Source organism: Neomonachus schauinslandi, chromosome 15, assembly GCF_002201575.2.
Source record: "Neomonachus schauinslandi chromosome 15, ASM220157v2, whole genome shotgun sequence".
NCBI lineage: Eukaryota > Metazoa > Chordata > Mammalia > Carnivora > Phocidae > Neomonachus > Neomonachus schauinslandi.
The window spans coordinates 54203393-54229128 of NC_058417.1; the positions used below are offsets into that span (position 1 = coordinate 54203393).

The 25736-nt window shown below is 61.9% G+C and overlaps 1 protein-coding gene across 1 annotated transcript in view; it reads left to right on the forward strand.

The window, feature by feature from the left end:
- The first annotated feature begins 648 nt into the window (after nucleotides 1-648).
- Nucleotides 649-25736, forward strand: part of MYO15B (myosin XVB) — a 29199-nt gene continuing 4111 nt past the window's right edge. Inside the window, 58 exon segments of the mRNA XM_044921396.1 lie at nucleotides 649-652; nucleotides 843-1598; nucleotides 1671-2280; nucleotides 2282-2372; nucleotides 2374-2816; nucleotides 3194-3257; nucleotides 3474-3583; nucleotides 3757-3835; nucleotides 4143-4265; nucleotides 4529-4632; nucleotides 4802-4865; nucleotides 5053-5166; nucleotides 5311-5466; nucleotides 6195-6308; nucleotides 6396-6454; nucleotides 6530-6662; nucleotides 7876-7971; nucleotides 8235-8308; nucleotides 8310-8363; nucleotides 8742-8880; nucleotides 10340-10417; nucleotides 10577-10692; nucleotides 10777-10822; nucleotides 10956-11080; nucleotides 11470-11587; nucleotides 11833-12002; nucleotides 14295-14388; nucleotides 15024-15080; nucleotides 15361-15418; nucleotides 15637-15767; nucleotides 16670-16765; nucleotides 16882-17117; nucleotides 17200-17378; nucleotides 17623-17695; nucleotides 18126-18287; nucleotides 18538-18638; nucleotides 18737-18813; nucleotides 18939-19023; nucleotides 19225-19323; nucleotides 19446-19552; nucleotides 19653-19883; nucleotides 20007-20085; nucleotides 20171-20278; nucleotides 20361-20586; nucleotides 20664-20748; nucleotides 20870-21077; nucleotides 21549-21661; nucleotides 21893-21952; nucleotides 22520-22595; nucleotides 22726-22844; nucleotides 23063-23181; nucleotides 23260-23401; nucleotides 23686-23797; nucleotides 23921-24087; nucleotides 24497-24624; nucleotides 24792-24852; nucleotides 24946-25018; nucleotides 25429-25505. Coding sequence (XP_044777331.1) covers nucleotides 649-652; nucleotides 843-1598; nucleotides 1671-2280; nucleotides 2282-2372; nucleotides 2374-2816; nucleotides 3194-3257; nucleotides 3474-3583; nucleotides 3757-3835; nucleotides 4143-4265; nucleotides 4529-4632; nucleotides 4802-4865; nucleotides 5053-5166; nucleotides 5311-5466; nucleotides 6195-6308; nucleotides 6396-6454; nucleotides 6530-6662; nucleotides 7876-7971; nucleotides 8235-8308; nucleotides 8310-8363; nucleotides 8742-8880; nucleotides 10340-10417; nucleotides 10577-10692; nucleotides 10777-10822; nucleotides 10956-11080; nucleotides 11470-11587; nucleotides 11833-12002; nucleotides 14295-14388; nucleotides 15024-15080; nucleotides 15361-15418; nucleotides 15637-15767; nucleotides 16670-16765; nucleotides 16882-17117; nucleotides 17200-17378; nucleotides 17623-17695; nucleotides 18126-18287; nucleotides 18538-18638; nucleotides 18737-18813; nucleotides 18939-19023; nucleotides 19225-19323; nucleotides 19446-19552; nucleotides 19653-19883; nucleotides 20007-20085; nucleotides 20171-20278; nucleotides 20361-20586; nucleotides 20664-20748; nucleotides 20870-21077; nucleotides 21549-21661; nucleotides 21893-21952; nucleotides 22520-22595; nucleotides 22726-22844; nucleotides 23063-23181; nucleotides 23260-23401; nucleotides 23686-23797; nucleotides 23921-24087; nucleotides 24497-24624; nucleotides 24792-24852; nucleotides 24946-25018; nucleotides 25429-25505 — 7779 coding nt within the window.

Genomic DNA, 25736 nt, shown 5'->3' on the forward strand with positions numbered 1-25736 from the left:
GGAATTCTTAGGGTACCACCTCTTAGTGCGCTTTCAAGAATTAAATGACTCCAGGGCGCCTGGGTGGCTCAGTTGTTAAGCGTCTGCCTTCAGCTCAGGTCAAGATCCCAGGGTCCTGGGATCAAGCCTCGTGTTGGGCTCCCTGCTCAGCGGGAAGCCTGCTTCTCTCCCTCTCCCACTCCCCCTGCTTGTGTTCCTGCTCTCGCTCTCTCTCTGTCAAATAAATAAAAAATTTTAAAAATATATTAAAAAAAAAAAGAATTAAATGACTCCATAGTGAAGTGTTTAGAACAGTGCATGGCACATAAGCCCTGAAATGTTAGCTATTTATTGATATTGAGTCCAAGAGAACTAAGGAAGGAGTGGGTGACCCTTAGAGCCCCCAGGATGGTCCAGACAGGTTCTTTGAAGGAGGGCTCACCGCCCGCCCCCCTCCACTGGGCAAGCAGTGAGACAGGAGCAGAGCATGTGGGTCCTCAGTTTGGCGGGGTGCCAGGCTGACCTGGCGGGCAGCCACTCCCAGGTGGCACGGTTGCCCTGTCCTCGGCCTTTGTCCCCTGCTGAAGCGTCTCCTCTTTCTTGGGCGGCCTCCCTTCCTTTGTTGGCTTAGGGGGTCAGGACCCGCAGCGACCTGCATTATTAATGCTCATGGGTAAGGCTGGAGCCCCCGGGGGGTAGACTGAGCCTGTAGGCCCTGCCAGGGCACAACCGGTGTGGGCGCTGCCAAGGGCTGAGGGCGCCAGGGGCTGCCAGATCTTCCCGGAGAGGACAGAGACACCGGGAAGCCCCTCTTCACTGAGCCCGCCATGGGCGGGAGCAAGGGCAAAGCGCCCCAGCGCCAGGACAGGCCGGGGAAGCCGGAGCAGACGGCGCGCCTAGCCGGGAACGCCGACAGGGTCGCGGTAAGGCCCACAGCGCCAGGCCAGTCTTGGAGCCCTCCACTTCGGGAAGCCACGGGACCCCTGGTGGCCGCCAGAAGCCCATCGCAGAGCGGAACGGCGGCTGCAGACGGCCAGGGGCTGGGCCGCCCGCGGAGGCCCAGCGGGGACTAGGGCGCGCGCGGTGTCGGGGACCCAGGTCTAAGCACCGGGACGGCCGTGGCGGGCGCCTGGAGGAAGAGAGTCTCCCCGGAGAAGGGAGGACCGGCGAGCTCTGCCGCCGCAGGAAGAGAGGAAAAGGGCGGAGACACCCGGCTCGGCACGGCTGCCGAGAGACCCGGCGCCTCGATGGGGACGCGTCAGGTGGAGACGGGGGCAGCTCTTGCCAGGATAGCGAAGCCCGCGAGGCCCAGGAGAGCGACAGCCAGAGCAGTGGAGCCCCGGAGCTGCGGCCCAAGCCGGAGCAAACGGACACGGGCTCGGGAGACCCCCAAACTGGGTCGGAGCCAGCGCTGGAAGCCGGCGAGCGCCCCAGCAGCGACGGTCTGAGCAGCGACGGCGGGGACAGCCCTGAGCCCCGGAGCCGGGAAGGGTCGTCGGGGGTGGGACCCCGGGGAGAGAGCGAGGATTCCGGGACAGGCACGGAGTCGAGCCTGGAGGGGGCCGGGCGGGGAGGGGGCCCAAGGGCAGCCCCAGGAACTGCGAGCCGGGCCACTGAAGCCGAAGAGACTGAGCCGGGCAAAAAAGCCAAGGCCTCCAGCCCCCTCGAGGGCAGCCCCACGTGCGTCTCCCGGAGCTCGCGGGCTTCCGGGGACCCCAGGCCGGCCCGGGACTCAGACAATGAGGCGCGGTCGGAGGCTGAGCCGCAGGGCGACGAGCCTGGAAGAGCCTCGGCCTCGGCCGCCGGGACTCGGCGCCGCCAGGACGGAAAGCTGGTGGGGAAAGTGCAAGTGGCGGCGGGCGAGAGCGAATCTGGGGCTGGAGAGGGGGACGGGCCCGGAAACCCAGCGCCGCTGGCCGCCCTCGTGGCGCTCCGCAGGCTCCGCGCGAAAGCGCCGCCAAACCCGGCTCCCCAGGCCGCGGCTCCGGCTCCCCGCCACGCCGGCCTTAAGGAGAGGCTCCTGCGCGTAGTGCGCGCCCTGGGTCTCCTGCGCTGCCTGCAGCTGCCGCGGCGGCGGCGGCGGCCGGCCGGCGAGGGCCGGGGGGCGGGGCCGCGGGCGGCCGCGGGGCGGGGTCACGGGCCGGGACTGCGGCGACGGCAAGTGCTGTGCCTGGCGGGAGTAGCGGGACTGGGGGGACGGCCCAGGGCTCCCCCTAGCGGCGACTCGAGCTCCCCACAGTTTGCGAAGAGCTCAGCTCCGGGAGACTCTTCTGAGGATGAGGATCCGACTCCGGATTCCAAGCCCCAGGATCCACAGGACTGGGAGGGCGTCGAGCAGTCGGAGCTCAGAGGAAGCGTCCACGGACGCCCCACCCGGGGAGGGGCACGTTTTTGCCTTGTGCAGGAGCTTCGGGGGACAGTGAGGGGCGCGGGGCGAGTGGAGAAAATGTGGCCGGGCCCTGCCGAGGCTCTCTCCTCGGCCCTACTCCCCACGACAAGCCCCTACTCGACGAAAGCGGCTCCAGCAGCGAAGCGGAGCCCGAGAGCTTGGGGGCCGAGGCTCCGGTCCACTGGGCTCAGAGCTCAGAACCCCGCGAGGACCCTGGGCTTGGCACCAACGCGCTGCTGCCCCGACTCACCTTGGAGATTCGCCTGCTGTGGGAGAGAAGCCCGGGCCCCTGTGGGTCCCCGAGGGAGCGGTGGGAGCCAGAGGATGAGACGGAGGAGGACCTGGAGCTGAGCCTGGGGCCGGGCGTGGCGGAGCCGCCCTTACTGGGCGCTGAGGGCGGGAGTCTTGGGGAAGGCCTGGAAGACACGGAGGACCTGGCTCGGCTGCGGTGAGCAGGGGCTAGTTCCAGATCTGTCTTGTCTGGGCCCCATCCTGCCTCCATTTTTATAAATTGTAACCTTAGAAGGGATTGTACTTTTTAACCAAAGGTCTGGCTGGAAGAGGCAGGTGAGGCGTGAAAATCAGGTGCCCGGCCTGGGACTTGCTTCCCTAACTGGCACAAAGCTTCCCAATGGTCAGCGGCCTGGTGGTGCTTGCAGCCCCCATGGAGTGGGTAACTCACTTAGCAGCCGTGCCCTGTGTTATGCTCAGGGCTCAGAGAGGATGCATGACTTGCCCAAAGTATCTCTACAGCCAGTGGCCGCGCTAACCCAGGACCTCCTTCTGCCCCCGATTCCCTGCTCCGCTCTCCTGCTGTCCCCACAGACCAGTGTGTAACAGCTCTGTGCTGCGGTGCCTCAAGAAGAGATTTCATCTGGGCCAAATCTACGTATGGGGGCACCTGGGGAGGGTTGAGGGGCTGGGATTCCCTGTCCCCTGGGATCTGAGGGCCCTCTGGCACTTCTAGAACTTCTCCTTCCTTCTCCTCCCTGGGCTGGGTGCTGAACCCTTGCTGGGGAGCTGCAGAGTGGGGGCAGGGGGCCGGGCTGCGGAGCACTGGAGCCCCACTCTGTCTGTAGCCCCTGCTTCCTCCGTGTTCCCCCAGACCTTTGGAGGGCCTCTTCTGCTCTCTCTGAACCCCCGCCGGCCCCTGCCTCTCTTCTCAGCTGAGGTCCTGGCCAGCTACCACACCAAGAAGGCCCCTAACACCACCCCGTACGTGACTTAGCCCCACCAGCCCTCTGCTCACCGCTCCCCCCCGGGTGGCTAAGCCCCAGCATGTCCCACTGACCGAGATCCTGGGGACTGAGGGTCCTGCCTACACCTAGGAAGGCCCAGAAGCCCATCTCTGGTAACCTCCTCATTTGCTTCCTTCTCTCCTGCCTCAGACACATCTTGGCCATCATGGTATCGGCCTATAGCCGGTCTCGGAGTACTGGGCAGGGCACGTGCATTCTCCTCGGGTGAGTGGTGGTGCCCCACGGAACCCACAGGCCGCTCTGAGGGCTGGGAGACAGGGGCCACGGGGTCTGCATTTGAAGCTGCTGGTCTGGTCCACTGCTGGGCAACAGCGCTGGACTTTGTAAGGGCTGTGCTCTCGGCTAAAGTCATCCACATGCCCCTTGAATGTGGCATCTTGGAGACTTCTCTTTGGTCTGCATGCCCTGGGTCTATCTCTCCATGTTTCCGGGGTGCGGGGGGTGGGTATCACTTCCAGGCAGGCATACCCCACTTCCTGGGCTCCGTGGGGTGTCCTGTGTGCCCCTTCCGGGAGGCCCTGTCAGCCCCTCCCTCATGCAGTGAGCACAGTGGCTCAGGGAAGACAGAAGCTGCCCAAAAGATCGTGCAGTCCCTAAGCAGCCTGGAGCAGGAACACGCAAGGGACCGAAGATGTCAAGTGAGGAGCCGCTGGCCTTTTCCCGGGGATCCAAGAGGGACCATCCTTCTCCTTTGGGCCCGGAGGGTGGTCTCCAGGCGTCTGGCTTCTCCTTGGGGGCAGCCCCAGGCATTGCCTACCGTGGGGCAGGGTGAGGTGGGGTGGGACTGCCCCTCTCCGTGGAAGAACACAACCCCCAGGCGCAACGTGTCCTCAGCTGGGATGGCTGATCAGTGGATTCCACCGCCATCCCAGGGATACTTGAATGCTCCTCCCCCACACAGCTGGATGGTGTGCTGCTCATACTCAGCAGCTTTGGCCACGCCAAGACAGCCCTCAATGCCAACGCCAGCCGCTTCGGCCAGGTCTTCTGCCTCCACCTGCAGCAGTGAGTGACGGGGGTCCTGGCGGGCACAGGGGGCACTCATGATCAGTTCCCTTTACTGGGAACCCAAGGCTGCTGCCCTTGGGTCCAGCCCCTAGTGTGTCCCATTCTGAGCAGCACCCCTAGGTTTCAGGCACCCTGGGCACCCCCACCCACTGCCCTGTGCCCACAGCGGGGTCATCGTGGGAGCCTCTGTGTTACATTATCTGCTTGAGACCTCAAGGGTGGTGTTTCAGGTAAGACCTCTCCCCCGCAACGAGGCTCCCCTCTCTCTAGCTCCCGGAATGGGAAAGGGGGAGGGGCCACTGTAGGGGGTCGTGGTCGCTAAGCCCCCCATCCCTGCCTTTCCCAGGCCTTGTCCTTGCTCCCCTGAGGCACAGGACCGGACCACTGCTCCCCCTAAGCCGGTCCTTCTCCCCCAAGGCCCAGGCTGAGCGGAGCTTCCATGTTTTTTACGAGTTGCTGGCGGGGCTAGACCTTGCGGAACAGGAGCAGCTCTCCCTACAGGGGCCAGAGACCTACTACTACCTCAACCAGGTGGGGGAAGGAAGGCCCGCTCGGCGCTGGGTGACAGGGCTTGCCCAGGGAAAGGTCTTGGCGTGGGGGTCTAAGGAGTGGCCAGAGTAGAGGGGAGCTCTGGGCGGCCGGGCCCTGTCCCCTCACCCCCCTCGTACTCTGCAGGGCCAGGCCTGCAGTCTCCAGGGCAAGGATGATGCCCGGGACTTCGAAGGACTGCGGAAGGCCCTGCAGGTCATGTGCCCCGAGGAGGTGACCACCGCCTGGGCTGTGCTGGCCGCCATCCTGCACCTGGGCAACATTTGCTTCTCCTCCTCCGAGGTGGGCTCCCGCTGTGGCTGGTGCGGACGCTGGATCAGCAGTGGCTTGTTTGCATAATCAAGGCAGCAACAATACCAAACACTTGTAGGTAGATTACCAAGCCCTGGGCTACCCCACGGCCCCACAGCAGCCCTGGAGAGCGGGCAGATTCCTGTCATATGGGTGAGAAAACAGGCCTGGATCATCTATGCCAGCGTGGGTTCCGCTAAGCCACCACCCCACAAGGGAGACCTGCACTGACTGAGCAGTTATTATGTACCTGGCACTGTGTAAATCACTTTCTGTATGTTTCCTAATTCCGTCCTCACCACAACTAACTTTAGGGTTGTTGTTTGCCCTTTAACAACGAGACAGTGGAGGGGCGCCAGGGCGGCTCAGTCAGTTAACTGTCTGACTCTTGATCTCAGCTCAGGTCTTGATCTCAGGGTCGTGAGTTCAAGCCCCGCATTGGGCTCCACGCTGGGCATGGAGCCTGCTTAAAAAACAATGAGACAGTGGGGGCTCAGAGAGGGAAGGACTCTCGCCAGAGGCGGCCAGCTAGTGAAGAGGTAATTAGGACTCGAACTCAGGGCCCCCAGGCTGCAGAGTCGGCTCCCACACACCCAGATCGAACTTGGGGCAACAGGGCAGCTCCCCGGGGCAGCGAGGCCCTGCCTCCTCTGCACCCGGCTGCGGGATGTGGCCGATCCCCAGCAGAGGTCTCCGCGCCCCCTCCCTTCTCTGTCCAGCGGGAGTCCCAGGAGGTGGCTGCCGTGTCCATCTGGGCTGAGATCCACACGGCAGCCCGGCTGCTGGTGGTGCCACCTGAACGCCTAGAGGGGGCTGTCACCAGGAGGGTCACGGTGAGCGCTGGGCTCCTCAGGGGCGGGGCCACCCACATGGGCCTCAGGCCTGTTGTTCCACGTGTACCTACCTCCTCTGCCCCCCAGGAGACACCGTATGGCTGCGTCTGCAGGTCTCTGCCGGTGGAAAGCGCCATTGATGCCAGGTGGCCCTGGGGGCGGGAGGGAACCATAGCCGGGCCTGGCACTCTATGGCCCAGGCTCGCTCACCCTGCCCACAGGGACGCCCTGGCCAAGGCCCTGTGTTCCCGGCTTTTCACCTGGCTTCTGACGAGGAGCAATGAGAAGCTGGCAGCTCCCGGGGAGGGAGAGAGCGTGGATAACGTCACTGTCGTGGACATCTACGGCTTTGCGGTCGCCCCTTGGGGCAGGGCCTGGGACGGGTGGCCCACCTCATCCTGATCATGTCTGGGGTCAGCGCTGCCTGAGGGGGGCGCTCGTGAGCGCTTGCCTGCCTAGCCCTGAGACAGCGCACACCCCACAGGGGTAGCCTTTCTGCCCTGCTCTGTCCAGCCCTGACATCGCCTCTGGAGAGTTCTGTCCTGCTTGGCCTTACAGAGCCTCACGGACGCCTCTACGGCAGCGGAAGACAGAGGCCCTAGGATAGATCAGCCCCCAGCCTCCCCTCCCATGCCCCAAGAGGAACAGGAAAGGGGACAGCCCCCTGAATGGCCCTGAGTTTTCTTTTTTTTTTTTTTAAAAGATTTTATTTACTTATTTGACAGAGAGAGACACAGCGAGAGAGGGAACGCAAGCAGGGGGAGTGGGAGAGGGAGAAGCAGGCTTCCCGCTGAGCAGGGAGCCCGATGCGGGGCTCGATCCCAGGACCCCGGGATCATGACCTAAGCCGAAGGCAGACGCCCAACGACTGAGCCACCCAGGCGTCCCGGCCCTGAGTTTTCATAAGCTCTTCAACCCCTTTCTAGAAGATCCCACTTCCTCAGGGAAGGGAGGAGGGGGCTTGAGCAAGAGAAGGTGGCCTCCACCCTCCTTCCCGGATGGGCACTGTCCCCTGCTCTCTCCTCCCCAGCCTGCCCCTGGTGACTATGCCCTCTCCGAGGGGGGAGGGGATGACGGCAAGTGTGTGTGTGCGTGCGCATGTGCACTCTGTGTGTGTTTCAGGGTGTGTCAAAGCTCTCTGTACAAAGCCGCATGGCGTGCGGGCTCTGCTGGGCTTGTGAGTAACATGCTGGGGGACGCAGAGGAAGGAACCTGTAATCCCTACAGGAAGAATGCTGGAAGGCTTCTCGGAGGCAGCGGCCTGGAGCCCTGCTTATGAGGATGTGGGATTCTGATAGCCAGCAAGCTACTGGGTCATAGGAAGACGTGCCTTCCTGACCCCAGGATGGCTGTGACCTGTGGCCTAAAGGCTCACAGTCGTGCTGAGGCAGCGGGAGGGATGTGGGCTGAGGCCTTTGGACTTGACCCTGTGGGCTGCAGCCTCAGCCCCAGCCCCAGGGCACCACTCCTCCCTGAGTTCTGGGAGGGCAGTGTGCAGCCCCCCCCTTCCCCGCCCCGTGCCCCTGCCGTGTGGGTGCCCACGTCCTTGTTTCCCCGGTGCCCCCAGGCCCTGTGGGTGAACGGCCTGGAACAACTGTGCAGTAACCTCGCCAGCGAGCGTCTGCAGCTCTTCTCCAGCCAGATGCTGCGGGCCCAGGAGCAGGTGAGAGGCGCTGGGCCTGGCGGTGGCCAGTGGCACCCAGGCCTTCCTGAGCAGGGGCCATCCCTGGGAAACAGAGGGCCCTGAACTGAGAGCTCGGCCCCAAAGCCCCTCATCCCGCCCCGCCCCACTATGGGCCATCTCAGCCCTTCTGGGCCTCATTTTACTCATCTGGACAATGGGAGGGCCATCCCTGCTCTGGGTCCAGTGAGCTCCCCCACGAACGCGGGTGTGCTCTGGAACCGGCCCCGTGCTGCTATTCCCAGGAGGCCTGTCGGCGAGAGCTGCTGCCCTGGGTGCCCGTTCCCCAGCCTGTGCGGGACACCTGTCTGGACCTCCTCAGACCAGCCCCACAGCCTCCTGAGTATCCTGGATGCCCAGACAGGGCTGTCCCAGGTGAGCCCCGAGCGGTGGGGGCCCTGGTGGCCAGGCCAGGGCCAGCAGGGCCTCCGAGAGGAGCCACAGGTGATGGGGGCCAGAAACCCTGCGCATAGCTTCTCAGCACAGCTTGGGTTCAAATCCTGTCTCTGGGTGATCCTGACCTCTCTGGGGTTCCTCAAGTCCTTGCTGCGGAAGGGGCAGGGTGGTGGGCACTGCGCAGGGCTCGTGCAGGGCTTGTGGTGGTCCCTCGGGCCTCCAGCTAGTAGGGAGCAAGCCTCGGGGCCGTGGTCCTCCCATTCCACAAATACTCATTGATGACCCTGGAGGGGTGCGTGGTCCGGGCAGGGGCACATCTTGTGCAAAGGCCTGAGGGAAGCTCGTCCCTCTTATCGGGCCACAGACCACACCTTCCTCCAGAAGTGTCACTTCTACATGTGTTTTCTTCATGGCAATCACCCCTGCTACGCCAAGCCCCAGCTGCCCCTTCCGATCTTCACCGTGAGTCATTACGCTGGGCCTGTCACCTACCAGGTATTGGGGTAAATCAGGGACAGACCCCTGGGTGAATCAGTGAGGGTGATGTGGCCCGGGTGTCCCCTCCCCAGAGCTGACTCACCTGACAGCTAAGAGGAGTAGGTGAGGGGAGGCCCCTCCCGGGGCTTGACCATATGTTTCTACCTATGCCCTTGGCCCTACACAGTTCTCAGCGTGATTTAGTGAGTTCTGGCTGAGCACCATGGGGTAGAGGGAGATGAGACTGGGAGCCTTAAGACCAGGAGGGGAGGAGCATATGTGTGGGGTGTGGAAACCTGACTCTGATAACCTCTGGCTGTCTGCTTCTCCTCCTGAGCCTACGTTTTCCCACCTGTAAAATGGGAATGGGAGTCCTATAACACTTGTGAGGATTAAATGCAGTAATGGGGAAGTGGTCAGGCAGGTGCCTGGCACATAAAGGTGCTCACTGAAGGGACTCGCCTTTCCTCCTTCTGAGTTTCACGGTGACAACACACCTACCCAGGAGGAGAACTGCTGAGGGGAGGGGACCTGGTATAAAGGGTAGGACCATATGGCTAGTTTGAGGTAGGTAGGGCAAGTCCAGTAAGGCTTCCTGGAGGAGGTGAGCTGTTTTGGTTGTAGAAGAAAACACAGACCACCCAGAAGTTACCCAAACAAGAAACCTAAGGTTTATCAGTTATACCTCTGTTCCCCCCTCAAAAAACCCCCAATCACATCTAAAAAAACCCATACACACAAGGAGATTGAATAAAGAAAACCACAAAACTATATTGAAGCTCACAAAAGAAAACATTTTTTTAAAGATTTTATTTATTTGAGAGAGAGTGAGAGAGAGCATGAGCTGGGGGGAGGGACAGAGGGAGAGGGAGAGAAATAGGCTCCCCACTGAGCAGGGGGCCCAATGCGGGGCTCGATCCCAGGATCCCGAGATCATGACCTGAGCCAAAGGCAGACGCTTAACAGACTGAGTCACCCCGGCGCCCCAAGAAAAAAAATTTTTTTTAAGTAATCTCTACTCCCAACGTGGGGCTGGAACTCATGACCCAGAGATCAAGAGTTGCATGCGTTCCTGAACCAGCCAGGAGCCCCACGAAAGTTTTAATTTTGATGAAATCCAGTTTAATTTTTCTTCTGTTGCCTATTCTCTTGGTGTCCTATTCAGGAAATCGTTGCAAAGTCCAATGTCATGAAGCTTTTTTCCTACGTTTTCTTCTAAGAGTTTTAGAGTTCCAGGCCTTAAATTTAGATCTTTGATCCATTCATTTTGGGTTAATTTTTATATCTGATATAAGAGTCCAACTTCATTCATTTGCATGGGGATTTCCAGTTTTCCCAGAGCCGTTAATTGACGAGACAAAGGTGGTCCTTTATTTAGCCCAGTGGGGAGAGGCGGGATTATGTGACAAAGGCACCAGGCTCCACCCCAGTCTTCTCTCTTTGGCTCCCCCTCTACTCCCCACATTGTCTCTTACAGGTTCACAAATTTATAAACAGAAACCGGGATCATCTTGACCCTGCCGTGGTGGAAATGCTTGCCCAGAGCCGTCTCCAGGTGCCCCCCACCCCTCCACACTGTGTCCCCCTGCCCCTTGGACCATGGGCTGAGGCTTCTGGGGTCTGGACGCCGTGGTCTGGCCCACCCTGGCTCCCCGGGGACGGGCTATGGACGGGCCTGGGAAGCAAGCCAGCTCAGCCTCCTCTTGCCCCACAGCTTCTGGGCAGCCTGTTCCAGGAAGCAGAGTCCCAGTCCAGGGCTGGGCCAGGCAAACCCACACTGGCCTCTTGCTTCCAGCCTTCCCTGGAGGACCTCCTAGCCCAGCTGGGCAGGTGAGAACAGTGCCCCCCGCATAGGAGACCCCAGGGACTCGGGGGCTGGTCTGCGCCCACATGACCCCCCCTTCCTCCCATCAGGAGCCATGTCTATTTCATTCAGTGCCTCAACCCCAACCCAGGAAAGGTGAGCTCCCCCGACCCACCGCACCTGGCCCCAGAGCCTTCCCATCTACCTGCCCTGCCCTGCTCAGCAGCCCCCCACCCCACCCCGCCCCGCCCCGACTCCAGCTCTCACTGGCTCTGTTCGGTGGCCACAGCTTCCGGGCCTCTTTGACGTGGGACACGTGGCTGAGCAGCTGAGCCAGGCCAACATCCTGGAGGCGGTGTGTACCCGCAGTGCCAACTTCCCTGTGCGCCTGCCCTTCCAGGCTTTCCTGGCTAGGTAGGGTCCCAGGATGGAGGCAGCCGAGGGCCCAGGCACCTCGGGCCGGGACCCACAAGGACAGCCCCCAGAGTGGCTGGCAGACCTGGGGTTCCTTCAGGGCGGAGGTGGGCCCACTTTCCTCGGGACCCCAGGCCTGGCCTCCAGCCCGCCTCCTTTCACTGCTCTCTCTCCGTCTGTCCCTCTCCTTCCCTATTCACTATCTGCGCCACCCCCATGCCTCTACCTGGCCCTCCGCCACTCAGCAAAACTCTGCTGGGTGCCGGGCACATAGTAGGTGCGCTGCAAATCGTTGTTGAATGACTTAGGGGCCGGGGGGTGTCAAACAGGCATGGAGGGAGGTCCTCTCTGTGCTTGTTCTGACCTCAGCTTCTCCCTCCTCGGGGTAGGTTCCGGGGCCTGGACACAGAGGCGCAGGGAGAGTCCTCTGACCGCGAGAGGTGTGGCGCCATCCTGAGTCAGGTGCTGGGGCCCGAGTCACCCCTCTGCCACCTCGGGGCCACCCAGGTGGGTGTGTGTGCGGAGAGGCAGGCGTGGCTGGGAAGGGAGAGGAGCATTCCCGGACAAACTCAGGAATGGGGGGGAGGAGTCCTTCTGGGTGGGGAGGCGATGGAGTGGGCCTGGGAGGCAGGTGTCCCGGGCTCCCCATAAGAATCGGTTGTCCTGCCGGAAGGGAGGAGGCCGAGGCCTGAGGAGAAGAGCAGGGTGGGCCTCAGCCCCACCAGCCCGGGCACCCTCACCTCTGCCCCCAGGTCCTGCTGCGGGAGCCGGGCTGGCAGCAGCTGGAGCAGCACTGGGCCCGGCGACGCTCCCAGGCCCTGCTCAGCCCGCACCTCGGCCTGCACACCTGCATCTCTCGCCAGCGCCTCGGCGGCCTCCTCCTGCCGCGGATGCAGGCGCATGTGCGAGGGCTTCAGGCCAGGTCTGCAGGGGTGGCGTGAGACTGGGGGCCTCCTCCAGGTGCTGGGGCGGGGTGTGGGAAGGGTAGGGCCTCAAGGAAATCTGCCTGCCCCGGGGGTCATCCTGTCAGCATCCCCATGCAACCTCTGCTTGAATACCCCGAGGGACAAGAAGCTCACTATCTGCTAAGGCCACCTGAACCTGAGTGTTTTCTAGTCTGTTCTCCACTCTGCCCCAAGAATAATCTTTTATCAGGCTGGGTGAGGCCCTGCCTATCTCTCCAGCCTCTAGGCCAGATTTTTATTCTCCAGGCTCTTTGGACTTCTTGGTCCTATAGCACTTCCTTCCCCCTTCTCACGTGATTAATGCCTATTCACCTTCACAGCTTGTTGGGAATGTCTGTGCTGCTTCACCCAATAGCTGTGGCTCGACCTTCTCCGTTACCCTGGGCCCAGCGCTGGTGACCCCGGGATGGAGGCAGAGGTGGCGCCTCCCAGGTGCACTGGGGAGTCAGGTGCAGACAGTAAACCAGTCACCCCCAAGGGGGTGGTAAAGGGCTAAGAACAAAGTAAGGACAGTGCCATGGACCCCAGGGGAGCCTTCCAAGACAGGGCACTCATCACCACACTCTATTTCCAAAATGTTGTCATCACCAGCAGAAACACTGGATCCCTCACGCAATCATTCCCTGCTCGCCTTTCCTCCAGCCCCCAGGAACCTCTCATCCACTTTCTGTCCCTACGAATTTGCCTATTCCAGATATTCCATGTGAGTTGGCTCGTACAATATTTCCTCTTACATCTGGCTCGCTGCACTAAGTGGAACGTTCACGAGGTTCATCCATATAGTAAAAGGTGGCAAGACTTCGCTTCTCTTTGCCCCTGGGTGCGCAGACCACACCTTGTGTCTCCACTCATCCGTCAGCGGTCATTTGGACTGTTTCCACTTTCTGGTGCTTGTGAATAAGGCTGCCGGGCACACGAGTGTGCCAGTATGTCTGTTCAACTCTCTGCTTCCAGTTCTTTTGGGTCTTTACCTAAGGAGTGGAATTGCTGGGTCATATGGTAATTCTGTGTTTGGTTTTTTGAGGAGTTACGCTCCCACCAGCATGTGTCAGTTTTCCAATTTCTCTACAGCATTTCTGGCACTTATTTTCCACTTTAAAAAAAAAAGATTTCTTCATTTGAGAGAGAGAGAGAGAGAGCACACACACGCACAAGCAGGGGGAGTGGGAGAGGGAGAAGCAGACTCCCTGCTGAGCAGGGAGCCCGATGCGGGGCTCGATCCCGGGACCCTGAGATCATGACCTGAGCTGAAAGCAGATGTTTAACCCACTGAGCCACCCAGGCACCCTTATTTTCCACTTTTTAAATGATAGCCATCCTAGTGGGCATGAAGCCATACGTCATTGTGGCTTTGATTTGCATTTCTCTAATGACTAACGAGGTTGAGCATCTTCTCATGTGTTTCTTGGCCAGTTGTGTATCTTCTTGGAGAGATGTCTAGTCAAGTCCTCAGTCTGCCTTTTGTTTGTATAGTTTGTCTTGTTGAGTTGTGGGAGTTCTTTATACATCTTGGATATCAAACTCTTATCAAATACGTAATTTGCAAATGTTCTCCCATTCCATGGGTTGTCTTTTGACGCTCTTGATGGTGTCCTTCGCACAAAAGCTGTACATTTATTTTTTTTAAGTAAACTCTACCCCCAACTTGGAGCTTGAACTCACAACCCCGAGATGCTCTACCAACTGAGCCAGCCGGCCGCCTCAAAGCTATATACTTATTTTTAAATTTTAATCCTGCTCAGGACTCCTTCCGTGAGGAGTCTCGTCTTTCTTGTATCTGGACAGTTTTCAAAGACATGATCTCTTTTGTTATCTCCTATTAGATTTCCAGTGATAGCATTTTTTCATTTTTAGAAGTTTTGCTTCTTAAATAAAAATACGCCAGACACTTCTCAACATGTCGATTGATTGACTTCATCTTGTGGTGGGGCAGGGATTACACGGATCCTCACTTCGCAGATGAGGACAATAAAACCAAGAGGAAGGGACTTACCCACGACCACACTGACCGACTGGGTGGGAAATGAGCCCGGCGGTCGGCTCTGCCGCCTGAGACCGTAATCCACGGTACCAAACCCCTTCTCAATGTACTTGTCCTTTCAAGCTGTCCTGTCCTTTCCCTGTGGCTTCTGTTAAGGACCTAGGGGTCATCGGCCTGGGGTCCGTGTCTACATTCATGTCTCGGCTTGGAGGGTTTGGGTACCGGCTCTAAGCTCGAACTCCTCCCCAACCCCCTTCCCGGCCTCCAGGAAGCAATACCTCCAGCGGCGGGCAGCTCTGGGACAGCTGAACAGCGTCCTGCTGGTGGCCTGGCCCCTGCTCCGGAGGCGACAGAGATTGCAGGTGAGTGTCTGGGTGGGGCTGCTGCCCCTGGCAGCTCAGGGCAGAGAAGTCAGGCAGCCTTGCTGGCCAAGTTGGCCAGACCGTAGCTGAGTCACTCCTGGCCCAAGCGCATGAGGCCCGAGGGCTCAGAGACCACGGCTGGCCCAGCTCTTCCCATTTCCCACTGCCTGGCCAGGGGAGGCTGGGGCCTCGGGGAGGTCACTTCCTTCATCCCTGCCCACCCTCCAGAGTGTGGAGTCTCCCCTGCCTGCCAGGGGTGCCTTCCCATCCCCTCCAGACCTTCCTCAGGGCCGGCCTGCTTCCCTCTTTTGCCTGATGACTCCAACATGGGGGCCATAAAGCCGCTCAAAGGTCAGCGCCCACATACTGCTCCTCTCTGTGGCCCCTCCCTGGCTGGACTTTGTCCCCTGGGACCGTTTCTTCCTACCTTCTCCCCAGCGCCCCTGCAGACAGGCAGCAACGGCTGGTGAGGGCTCCGGAGGGCTGGCGGCAGGCAGCTGGCCCCTCTGGGTCTGGGCTAGTTTCTCCACTGGGGGCCGGAGGGGCAGCTGAACTGCTGAGGGGGAGAGGATCTGCCAGGAGGTTCACGGAGACCCTCACCGGGGCACCAGCTCCTCTCACATCTCCCTCAGCAGCTTGGGCCTCGGTGTGGCTGGCACAGTGGCCCAGCCTCCAAGACAGCGCCAAGCATGGTAGGTGGCCTGGAAGCTCAAGGGTGTCCACTGGGTTATGAGCCTCCCAAAACTGGCATGGCTTGCGGACGAGTGTGGGGTCCTGCATGTGCGTCCCTTGGGCCCCCAAGAAGAGGCCTGGGCCGCCCTCGGTCTCCCTCTGAGGGCTCTTGGGGTCCTATTTGTGTCCAGGATCAGAATCCTTGGTCTTTGGAAAAGTTTGTGGTCCTGGGGGTGAGGAGGGACACTGGGTCCCTGGACCCCCTCCTTTAGTACTTAGTCGATCGCTCCTCTCTGCCAGGAGCTGGGGCGCTTGGAGATCCCGGCTGAGGTGGCCGTCATGCTAAAGACAGCAGAAGGTGGGTTTTGGTTGGTGTCCCTCTTACCATGATCCCTCGCTCCCCCAATCTCTCTGCTGTGCAGTCAGTCTGTCCCCGCGGTCCCTCCCTGTGATGCTCTGGGCTCCCCTGGCCTCCCTCTGCCCCAGGGCTGGGGGCGGGTAATGAGGGGTGGAGGCGGTCCACAGCCGGGTGCCTTATGTCGGCCTTTCTGGGCTGCCTCTCGGCGCTTTCCCCAGGCCATCACCATGCCTTGGTTGGGAGCATCACCGAGTCCATGCCCCCTGAAGTTCCTGCCCGGAGCAGCCTGACCCTCCCACCCGACATCGACCAGTTCCCGTTCTCCAGCTTCATCTCCACTAACTTTCAGGTGGGCCCCCAGACCTCGGCTCTCCCTGGCGGACCTCCACAGCTCCCCAGATATTAGCCCTGCCAGGCAGAAGCTGGGCCTGTTCCTTCTTCCCACTCCACCCATCCTCTCCTATCACGGGGGTGATGGGTGCAGCCACACTGCTTGGAGAATAGCCCCTGAAGCCAAACGTCTCACTCTCAAGAGGAACTGAGATCCGTGATGCCACAACTTTGTTACCCCTGCGGCATCGTCCTGCCGTTGAAGTCATGTCATTAGCGTGTGTGTGACGATAAGGCAAATGTCCAGGCTGCAGTGTTGGATACAAAAGCAGGATTCCAAACTGGACATAGAGTAGAATCCCAGTTTTGTTAAAAACAACAATAGGTGTGGGAGGGCGATGTAGGTATCTGTGCGTAGAAAGCGAGACTGGAGGGGGGCGCCTGGGAGGCTCAGGCAGTGAAGCCTCTGCCTTCGGCTCAGGTCATGATTCCGGGGTCCTGGGATCGAGCCCCGCATCGGGCTCCCTGCTCAGTGGGAAGCCTGCTTCTCCCTCTCCCTCTGCTGCTCCTCCTGCTTGCGCTCTTTCTCTCTCTGTCAAATAAATAGATAAAATCTTGGGGAAAAAAAAAAAGCAAGACTGGAAAGAGAAGCTAAAATGTCAACTGCGGTCACGACTGGCAGGGAAATAGTAATGGGTTTTTTATTCTTTATCCTTTTGCATGTTTTCTGAGTTTTCTGCATGCATGGGCATCAATTTTCTAATCAGAAAGAGCCACTGAGATGCATTTCTAAGGTGGTTTTCCTCGCCAGCTGCTCTCCGTCTCCCAGGGCGCGTGCTCCCGTGGGCTCCGCCGGGCTATCTCCAGCAGGTCAGCACAGACCAGCACCTGCTTCAGGTGCTGTCTCCCCTCTCCTTGCAGGAGCCAGCCCTGCCCAGCCCTGGGCAGCCGCTGGCCAAGCCCCTGACCCGGCTGGATGGTGAAAACCCTCAGCATGCCCTGGATATCAACAAGGTGGTGAGTGACGCATCGGGGAGGGGAGGGGATGGGGTGGGGCACCCTGGCTCCTGGGTGCTGGCTGAGCGCCAGGGGAGCCCTGCATGTCCTGCCTTCGCCTTGCTCCCCGTCTACAGATGCTGCGGCTCCTGGGGGATGGGTCCCTGCCCCCCTGGCAGGAGCAGAGCATGGGCGAATACCTGGTGCGACAGGGCCAGCGCCGGCCAGGGCTGCGGGACGAGCTCTTCAGCCAGCTCGTGGCCCAGATCTGGCACAACGCGGACGAGCAGCAGAACCAGCGCAGCTGGGTCCTCATGGCCATCCTGCTCAGCGCCTTTCCCCCCATGCCCACCCTACAGAAGCCACTGCTGAAGTAAGGGGCCTGCCTTGCGGGGCCCAGTGAGTGGGATCGGTGGACTGCCCACCCCCACAGCAGCCCTGTGCTGTCCCCGCAGATTTGTGTCCAACCAGGCCCCCAGAGGCATGGCAGCGCTGTGTCAGCACAAGCTGCTGGGGGCCCTGGAGCAGACGCATCTGGCTCCTGGGATGGCACGGGCCCACCCCCCGACCCAGCTCGAGTGGACCGCCGGGCGGCGGCGGGGCCGCATGGCTCTGGACGTCTTTACCTTCACTGGTGATGCTCACCTTCTGCTCAGGCCTCCCCAGGCCCACAGTGGAGCCAGCCCTGCCTCCTCACCCTCCCTGGACCCCCTTCCTGCCTCAGCCCTCTAGCTGCCCCCCCCCTGTGACTCTGATCACAGGGTCCTGTCCTGCTGTCCTTCTGTCCTGCTTCTGGAACCCCCATGGGGACAGCAGCCCCTTCCCGTCAGGAAGGACCTGCTGCCCCTCACTCCGGCCCCCACCCCTTGTCCCTACAGAGGAATGCTACTCAGCCGAGGTGGAGTCCTGGACCACGGGGGAGCAATTCGCTGGGTGGATTCTGCAGAGCAGGTACGGGGACCTGGGATGGGGAGTGTAGCCAACACGGACCCCTGTCCCATCCTCATCCTCCCTGCCCACTCTCCTGTCATGGGGCGCCTCCTGCAAACCCAGGGCCAAAGCCTGCTCCCCGAGGGCGTTGGCGGGGCGGGGGGCACAGAGGGGTAAGTGGGCAGGAGCCAGACAGTAGGTTCAAGCTAGGGAGCAAGAGTAGAGGTTATATCTATGGTCCAGATTCTAATGAAATAGGTCAATAAATAAATGGGTGCATCAGAGCCGATGTGGAAGCAGAAGGTCGTGAGGTGCGAATAAAGGAGAGCTGTCTGAGGAAACCAGTTCCTCACCCAGGTTCTGCCTTCCTCAGCCGCCTCCCCTTGGGTACCCTCAGGGTGGTCATCTTCCTGGCTGATCACTCCCTATGGCGCCCCTTTGTCCCTCCCAGAGGCCTGGAGCTGCCCCCCCGTGGCTGGTCCGTGTCACTGCACTCCGGGGACTCCTGGCAGGATTTGGTGGGCTGTGACTTTGTGCTGGACCTCATCGGCCAGACTGAGGACCTGGGGGACCCAGTCAGTCCCCACAGCTACCCCATTGCCCCCCGTGGCTTGTAGGTGCCACCCCAGCACCCCTGTCCCAGCCTGTTCCTGTCTCTGTTCTGTCATAGGTGACCCCCATAGCCACCCTATCACACCCCGGGGTTCGCAGGACCTGCTACAGGCCCAGCACCCCCCCACACACACCTCACCTTCTCCCACCCCACGGGGATGACCCCCCACAGCAGATTCTATTCCTTGCCTCAGCCTGGACACCACCCCTATCCAAGGCACCCCCTTAGCTGGGCCCATTGTCTCCTGCAGCGCTGAGGCCATCCCCCCCGCCCCTAGCATCCAGGCCCCTCCATTGCCCCCAGGTCCACCCCCGGGGCCAGCCCCAGCACTACCCAGCAGGAGCCAGTCAGGTAAGGCCAGAATGGGCACAGCGAGGTTGGCAGTGCAATGCGAATGGGGGTGCAGGGTGCCCCACACCCCAGGGTGACACCCTCCTCTGGCCCCACAGGGGAGTCTCAGACCTCAGGGAACCTGGATGGCTTCCTGGACCACCTCTTCCAGCCAGTCCTCTCCCCGGGCCACAGCGTGAGTGTTCTGCACATGCACCCGACCCCATCCCTGCCCCTACCCCACCGGGGCCTCCACTGCCTCTCCCATCTCTCCCAGGGCTCCAGTTCTGACCCTGTGGCCTGTGGCCTTTGTCCCTACAGGATCTGGAGCAAGGCTGGGCTCTGAGCAGCCGCATGAAGGGAGGGGGCGCCATTGGGCCCATGCAGCAAGGCAGCTACCCCATGGGTGAGTGCAGGGCCGAGCATCCATCCAGGGTCTCCCCAGCCCAGCAGCATGGGCAAGCACGGCCCGGGACCCCCAGGCAACTGGGGTCAGAGCTCCAGCCAGCACCCTGAGGGCCCATCCTCTTCTTGTTGCTTGGAGCTGGAGGGAGGGGGTCTGCGGGCCCAGATAAGGATCGACCCCGGGGGGGCCCTGTTCCCTCAGTTTACCCAGGGATGATGCAGATGCCCGGATACCAGCCAGCCATGATGCCAGCCCCTGTGCCCATGATGCCAGCGATGGGCGCAGTCCCTGCCGTGCCAGGTAAGGCCGGGTGGCGGCTCCCTTCCCAGGTAGGAAGGGAGGAAGGGAGGTCCTCCCGGGGCCCGGAGGGCGCAGTGGGCAGGGGGCCACGTGCCAGCTGGGCACTTGCATGCCACTTGCAGCCATGGTGGTGCCGCCGCCGCAGCCGCAGCCCCTGCTTCCCAGCGTGGACCCGAGGCAGCTGGTGGCCCAGCAGCAGGACTTCATCACCCAGCAGGCGCTGATCCTGGTGAGGGTGGGCAGGGCCCTCAGAGGGCCTCGCGGGGCCAGGTCTGCGGGGCAGAGCCGGAGCCGCTCTTACCAGGCCCGCCGCCCCCTCCCCCCACCAGGCCCAGCAGATGACCGCCCAGGCCATGACCTTGTCGCTGGAGCAGCAGACACAGCAGCGCCACCACCAGGCTCAGGCTCAGCCTCAGGCCCGGGCCCCCGGAGCTGCCTCGCCGAGCTCACCCCCAGCCGTCGCCCCCAAGCCCAAGAAGCCCCTGGCCCCACGCGGGGAGCCAGAGCAAGAGCTGAAATCAGTGGGTGCCTGTCTGAGGGGAGGAGCCGAGGCCGGGCAGGTGGCAGGGCTGCGTGGCCCAGAGACCCCACAGGGATGGGGCGGGGGCGGGGGGGAGGCGGTGCTGGGAGAGGGGCGACTTGGCTGGCGGGGCTGCTCCTTCACTTCCCCTTCCTGCCCACAGGAGACCTCACAGGAGGCCCAAGAGAAGCCCCAGCGGCCCAGGAGCTTCCAGCAGAAACAGGACTATTTCCAGAAGATGGGTGAGCGTGCTTGGGGTGGCCGGCCTGTCCAGGAGCCCGCTGGGCACGCCACGGAGAGTAATCGGGTCACCTGGGGCACTTACAGGGCAGCAGCAGATCAAGGTGAAGACAGTGAAGCCTCCACCCAAGGTACAGATCCCCCAGGAGCAGGAACAGGAGGAGGAACAGGAGCAGGAGGAGAATCCAAGAGCAGGTGGTGGGGACTCGGGGGGCGGGGGAGCCCTGGCGCCGTGGGTCTGTGCAGGGTCTCACACGTTTCCTCTCCTCCTGGTCAGTGCCATCCCCCCCACCTCCCCCCATAGTGAAGAAGCCACTGACACGAGGTAGAGCCAAAGGGGTACAAGAGGCCGAGGCTGAGCCGGCGGCCCCAGGGGTGGGGCCTGGTGGTCACCCTGAGCCAGCCCCCCAACGGCGGGCAGAACCGAGCAGGGAGATTCGCAACATCATCCGCATGTACCAGAGTCGCCCGGGCCCCGTGCCCGTGCCCGTGCAGCCATCCAGGTGGGCCTCGGGGCGACCAGGGCTGCCCACTCCCCCGGGAGGCGCTCTGTGCGCTTAGGACCTCTTCCTTCTCTCAGGAAGCCCCCACAAAGTTTCCTGAAGAAAAACAACCCTAAGGATGAGGCTCTGGCTAAGCTGGGGATCAGCGGTGCCCACGTGCGCGTGTCGGTGAGGCTCCATCCCGTCCAGGGCGTGGCTTCTCACCTCGGGGGTCCAAGGCTCTCTGGGGTAAATTTGGCCTTACCCCTAGACCCAGCTGTGTCCGTTCTCTGTGCCTCCCCAGACGCCATCCCCCAGCTCAGGGAAGGGCCTCCCACCAGCTGTGGCCCCTCGCCCCAAGCTCCCGCCACAGCTTGGGCCCTCCAGCTCCACCAAGGAGAACCAGGGTCTCTCTGGCCAGACTCCGCCTGCTGCCCGGGCACCGTCCCCTCCACCAGCGCCCCCGCTGCCTCTGCCTGAGGAACCAGGGACCCCTTCAGCTGGGCCCCGCGGTAAGGAACCTTCTAGCCTTCTGTGGTGGGCTTCGTTGGGGCGGGGCAGCGTTCCCAGAAGCCTCTCAGTGCCCAAGGCTGCGAGGTCAGCCGCTCACGCGCTTGGGGCTCCGGACTTTGGAGCCATGGGCAAGGAGCCCCAGCTTCCGCATTCCCGTCCAGGGCAGGGCACGGGTACCTCTGGGGCTCTTGTGGCACTGAGGGACTGTCTCGGGATATTGTCCTCGGTGCATCCTGGCAGCTCCATCAGGAACTTAGTGGCCCTGCTGACGTGGTCAGGGGCAGCAGGGAAAGTCTGAGGCTGGAAATGGAGGCCGGAGACGGGATGTGGACAGGAGGGAGGCAGCAAAGGTTGAGTAGGCCGAGCCCTCGCAGGGCCCGAGGGAGGGGACGGTCTTTTGTCCCCGTGTCCCCATCATTCTGGCTCTGGCAGGTCCTCCCCTGAAGCTCTTTGGCCCCTCCCTCTGCCAGGCTGGATGGAGCCCATGGAGGACCAGGGAGTCTCCACCCAGCTGCTCGTGCCTTCCGGCAGTGTGTGCTTCTCCTACGTCAACCCGCCCTGGAGGTTGTTCCTACGCAAGGAGGTGGGCACTAGGCCGGGGCCGCAGCCGGGCCTCTCTCTGGGCTGGGGAGGGGCGGCAGGCGTGGTGGGACCCCAGCATCTCCCCATACACAAGCACTGGGGGCTGCCTCCCCACGACCCACCTCCTCAGGCCTGGTTTTCCTTCCGGGTCTGGGAGGCAGAGGTGGGCTGGGAGGTAGGCGGGGAGGGGGCACCATTCCCATCTGTTCTCCTCGCCCCTGCTCTCCTGCAGGTGTTCTACCCCCGGGAGAACTTCAGCCACCCCTACTGCCTCAGGCTCCTCTGTGAGCAGGTGAGAGCCCGGGCCACCTGCGCATGGGCAGACGGACTGCGCCCGCACCTGGGCCAGGTCACCACCAGTGAGAGAGGCGTGAGGGCAGCCAGCACTTAGAGAGCAGGGGCTGTGTTTCAAGCCCTGCCTTCATTTACTTCATCCTCACCACATCCCTGAGAGTAAGGACCATTTTTGGCCCGCAGTGAGGATTCAAAATAAAGTGTATACGGTCCCCAACACAGGCCCTGGCACACAGCAGCTGATGCTTGTTCCTGTGCCGCCCTTGGATGCTCCCGGGACCCTGCCTCTTCCCCCAAATTCCATAGCAGTCTCCCCTCCTCCCCCGCCAGGTTCTGTTCCTTCAGGGAATTCATCTCAGCTGACCGAGCAGTGGTAACCCGCTAGTGCGGGTGATTGAGGGAGGCGAGTGGGAGGCGGGGGGGCGGCCCTGGGCTCAGAGGCCCCACATCCCTCCCTGCTCCACCCGTGCCCACGAGGCTCTCCAGCTTTTCCTCCATGTGTGGCTGCCTCCATGGTGGGCTCTGGCACTGGGATCTGGTGGTGACCTCTTGGCTCTGCCCCCAGATCCTGAGGGACACCTTTGCCGAGTCCTGCATCCGGATCTCCCAGGATGAGCGGAGCAAAATGAAAGAGCTGCTGGGTAGGGTCCAGGGACCTGGGAATCAGGGGCCTAAGTGCTGGGACTAGGTCTGTCTGGAGGGAGGGGGCAAACTCTGGGGTCCCCCCTTTGAGGGAGCCCGAGGACAGTCTGGGGTCGTTCCTGCCCACAGGAGACCTGGAGGTGGGTCTGGACTCGCTCAACACCACTGAGGACAGTGTCAAGAAGCGCATCGTGGTGGCCGCTAGGGACAACTGGGCCAATTATTTCTCCCGAATTTTCCCTGTCTCGGTCAGTGGGGCTGGATGTAGGGCTGGGGACGCCAGCACCCCGGTGTGGATCCCAGCACGCTCAGCATGGGCCTTTGTGGCAGGGATGAGAGCCGGGGCTGGAGTGGGCCCCAACGGAAGGACGAAGAGCAGCACGGGCCCTGAGTAGCCCCGGGGCGTCTTGGATGGTGGTGGGGACCAGGAGCCTGTCTGTGACCCAGCCACCTTCCCTCCGGGCAGGGTGAGAGCAGCAGTGACGTGCAACTGCTGGGCGTGTCCCACCGGGGACTGAGACTGCTCAAGGCGACCAAAGGCCCCGACTTCCACCCGAACCAGCTGAAGACTCTGTGCTCATACAGGTGAACCTGGCCCGGGGGCTGGGCCGGGGGCTGGTGGGGGCGAGCCGGCTCTCAGCTCATGCCTCCGCCTGTGCACAGCTTTGCTGAGGTGCTGGGCGTGGAGTCCCCGCGCAGCTCCACCCTGGAGCTGTCACTGAAGAGTGAGCAGCTGGTGTTGTACACGGCCCGGGCGAGTGCCATCAAGGCCATGATTGAGCTGTTCCTAAGTGAGCTCAAGAAGGCAAGTGTAGGCCGGGCAGGGGGCTGGTGGGCAGCTGGGCTGATGGTGGGGACCCGGGCCGGGTAGGGGGGCCTCCACCTGGGCTGCGTCTGGTCTGGCTGGTCCCGGAGCTGTCTGCCAAGCTCCGTCAAGCGGCTCGGGGTGGGGCTGGGCCTTCAGGCCGGATTCCTGGAACTCTGGACTGCTGGGTGGGGAGTGAGGCCAACAGGGGGAGCAGGTGGGGCCGGAAGGACTGGGGTCGCAGGCAGGCTGGCTCCCTTGCCTGCTCACCCTCCTGCCTGTAGGACTCCGGCTACGTCATCGCCCTGCGAAGCTACATCACCGATGACCACAGCCTCCTCAGCTTCCACCGTGGGGACCTCATCAAGCTGTTGCCAGTGGCCTCGCTGGAGCCCGGTATCCCTGGGGGCAAGCAGGGCAGCCGGCACGGGGGGGGGGGGGGGGGGGCGGGCACATGGCAGAGCCGGGGAGGGGCAGAGGGGCCAGGTGGGTGAGGCGCTGTCCTCGGATACCTTCCAGGCTGGCAGTTTGGCTCCACCGGGGGCCGTTCTGGACTCTTCCCTGCCGACATAGTTCAGCCAGCTGCTGCCCCAGACTTTTCCTTCTTGCCAGAGAGGAGTGGCCGGCACAAGAGTCAGCTGCAGCACAGAGAGCCAGGGCTGGCTCAGTGGGAGAGGGCAGCGGAGGTGAGGAAGACGGGAGAGGCGGAGGCGAAGCCTAACATGTCGAGGACAGAAAGGGCTCCATTTCCCCCGAGCGGCCAGGACCACCTGCCTCCTGGCTAGGGTAGCGCTTGGTCTGATGCTGCCCCTCTGCCCTTCCCGATTTCTTGTCTCCCCAGCAAGAGTGTGAGCCCCCTGCGGGCAGGGGCTGGGCCATGCGCCCTTTGTGCCCCCTCGCAGCACTTCATTAAGTGCTGCCCTAGAAGATGCTCAGTAAAGGCCTCTGGACTTCCCTGGCTTCTGGTGGTGTGCTCACTGCTGCTCTGCCTGCTCCCCTTGGCTCGGGCTGGGCGGGGGGCTGGGCGGGGGGCTGGGCAGGGCCTCCAGACAGGCCGGGGGCCCTCGGGTGGCATGAGGTCTCCTGTGCTCCCAGCGCCATGCCCGCCCCCGGAGCCAGGCACACAGCGATGACTCTGTAGCCTCCATCTCTCTGTCCACGGACTCGCGCCACTACACCATGCAGGAATTTGCCCTGTACCACTTCCGGAAGCCCCAGACCTTGTGAGTGCCCTGGGCCCACCCTTCTGCCTGCCCATCCTCGGCCTCCCCGAAGTGGGCCTCCCCGCTCGGAGCCACCAGGCCAGTGTTCTTAGCACCCTCCCTACACAACCTGTGATGGGGGCAGGAGGGCCGAGCAAGCAGGGCTGTCCTTACTTCTGCCCCCTCAGGCTGGACCACACCGGGGGAGATGCTAAGAAGGCCATGGCCGGCCTGGTGCAGTACAGCAAGGTGAGGGAGACAGGTGGGGAAGAGTCGGGCCAGTGGACCTGCCCGCTGGCTCCCATGGACCCCAGACCCACAACCCAGTCTCTTTGGCCACAGGCTCCCATACGAGAATCGCTCATCAGCCTCAGTGATGAGGACACAAACAGGCAGGCTGTGGAAAGCTTCCAGGGTGAGTGACCATAGCATCCTGGGTCCCCATGTCTGTGGTGCCTTGGACCTAGGTGCCAGGTTGCCTTCTGTCCTTGTTTGTCAACCCAGGGAAGCTCACTGGTGGTTACTGAATCCCCATAGCTCTCACCTATTTCTACTCACTCCCAAGGGGTGGTGGGTTGCGTGGAGTCTGGGCAGGAAGGCAGTGCTATGTCCAGATGTCTACGTGCTATAAGCAGCCTCAGGGCCCACGGAACCTCTCTGAGCCCTGTTTCCTCATCAGTAAAGAGGAGACTGCTCTGCTCTGCCTGGTTCACATGCATTTTTGGGAGCAAGGCATGAGATGACAGGGAAAGCCCTGTCTGGCGACAGCATGAGCCAAAACCAGGCCCCCAGCCCAGCTCACCATGCTTCTCATCCTGCCTGCAGCTCTGATGCAATTTATGCGGGACCAGCCTAAGCCCCGGGGCAAGAATGAGATGGACCTCCTTTATGACCTGCTGAGGGTAAGCAAGAGCTTGTGTGCTGAAAGCTTTGGGTGGGATTCTGTGTGCCTTGAGGGTCTGTTCCTGTCCTCCTGCCTGGGCCTGAGTGGCTTCCCCCTTCCCTCGGTCACCAGTCATTCAAATCATCCAAAAGTATTTTGGGGGCATGGCGGTGAACCAAGCAGGCTCAGTCCCCACAAAACTTACAATCTAGTGAGAGGAGACATCTGGTAAACCATGACGCAATGTGTC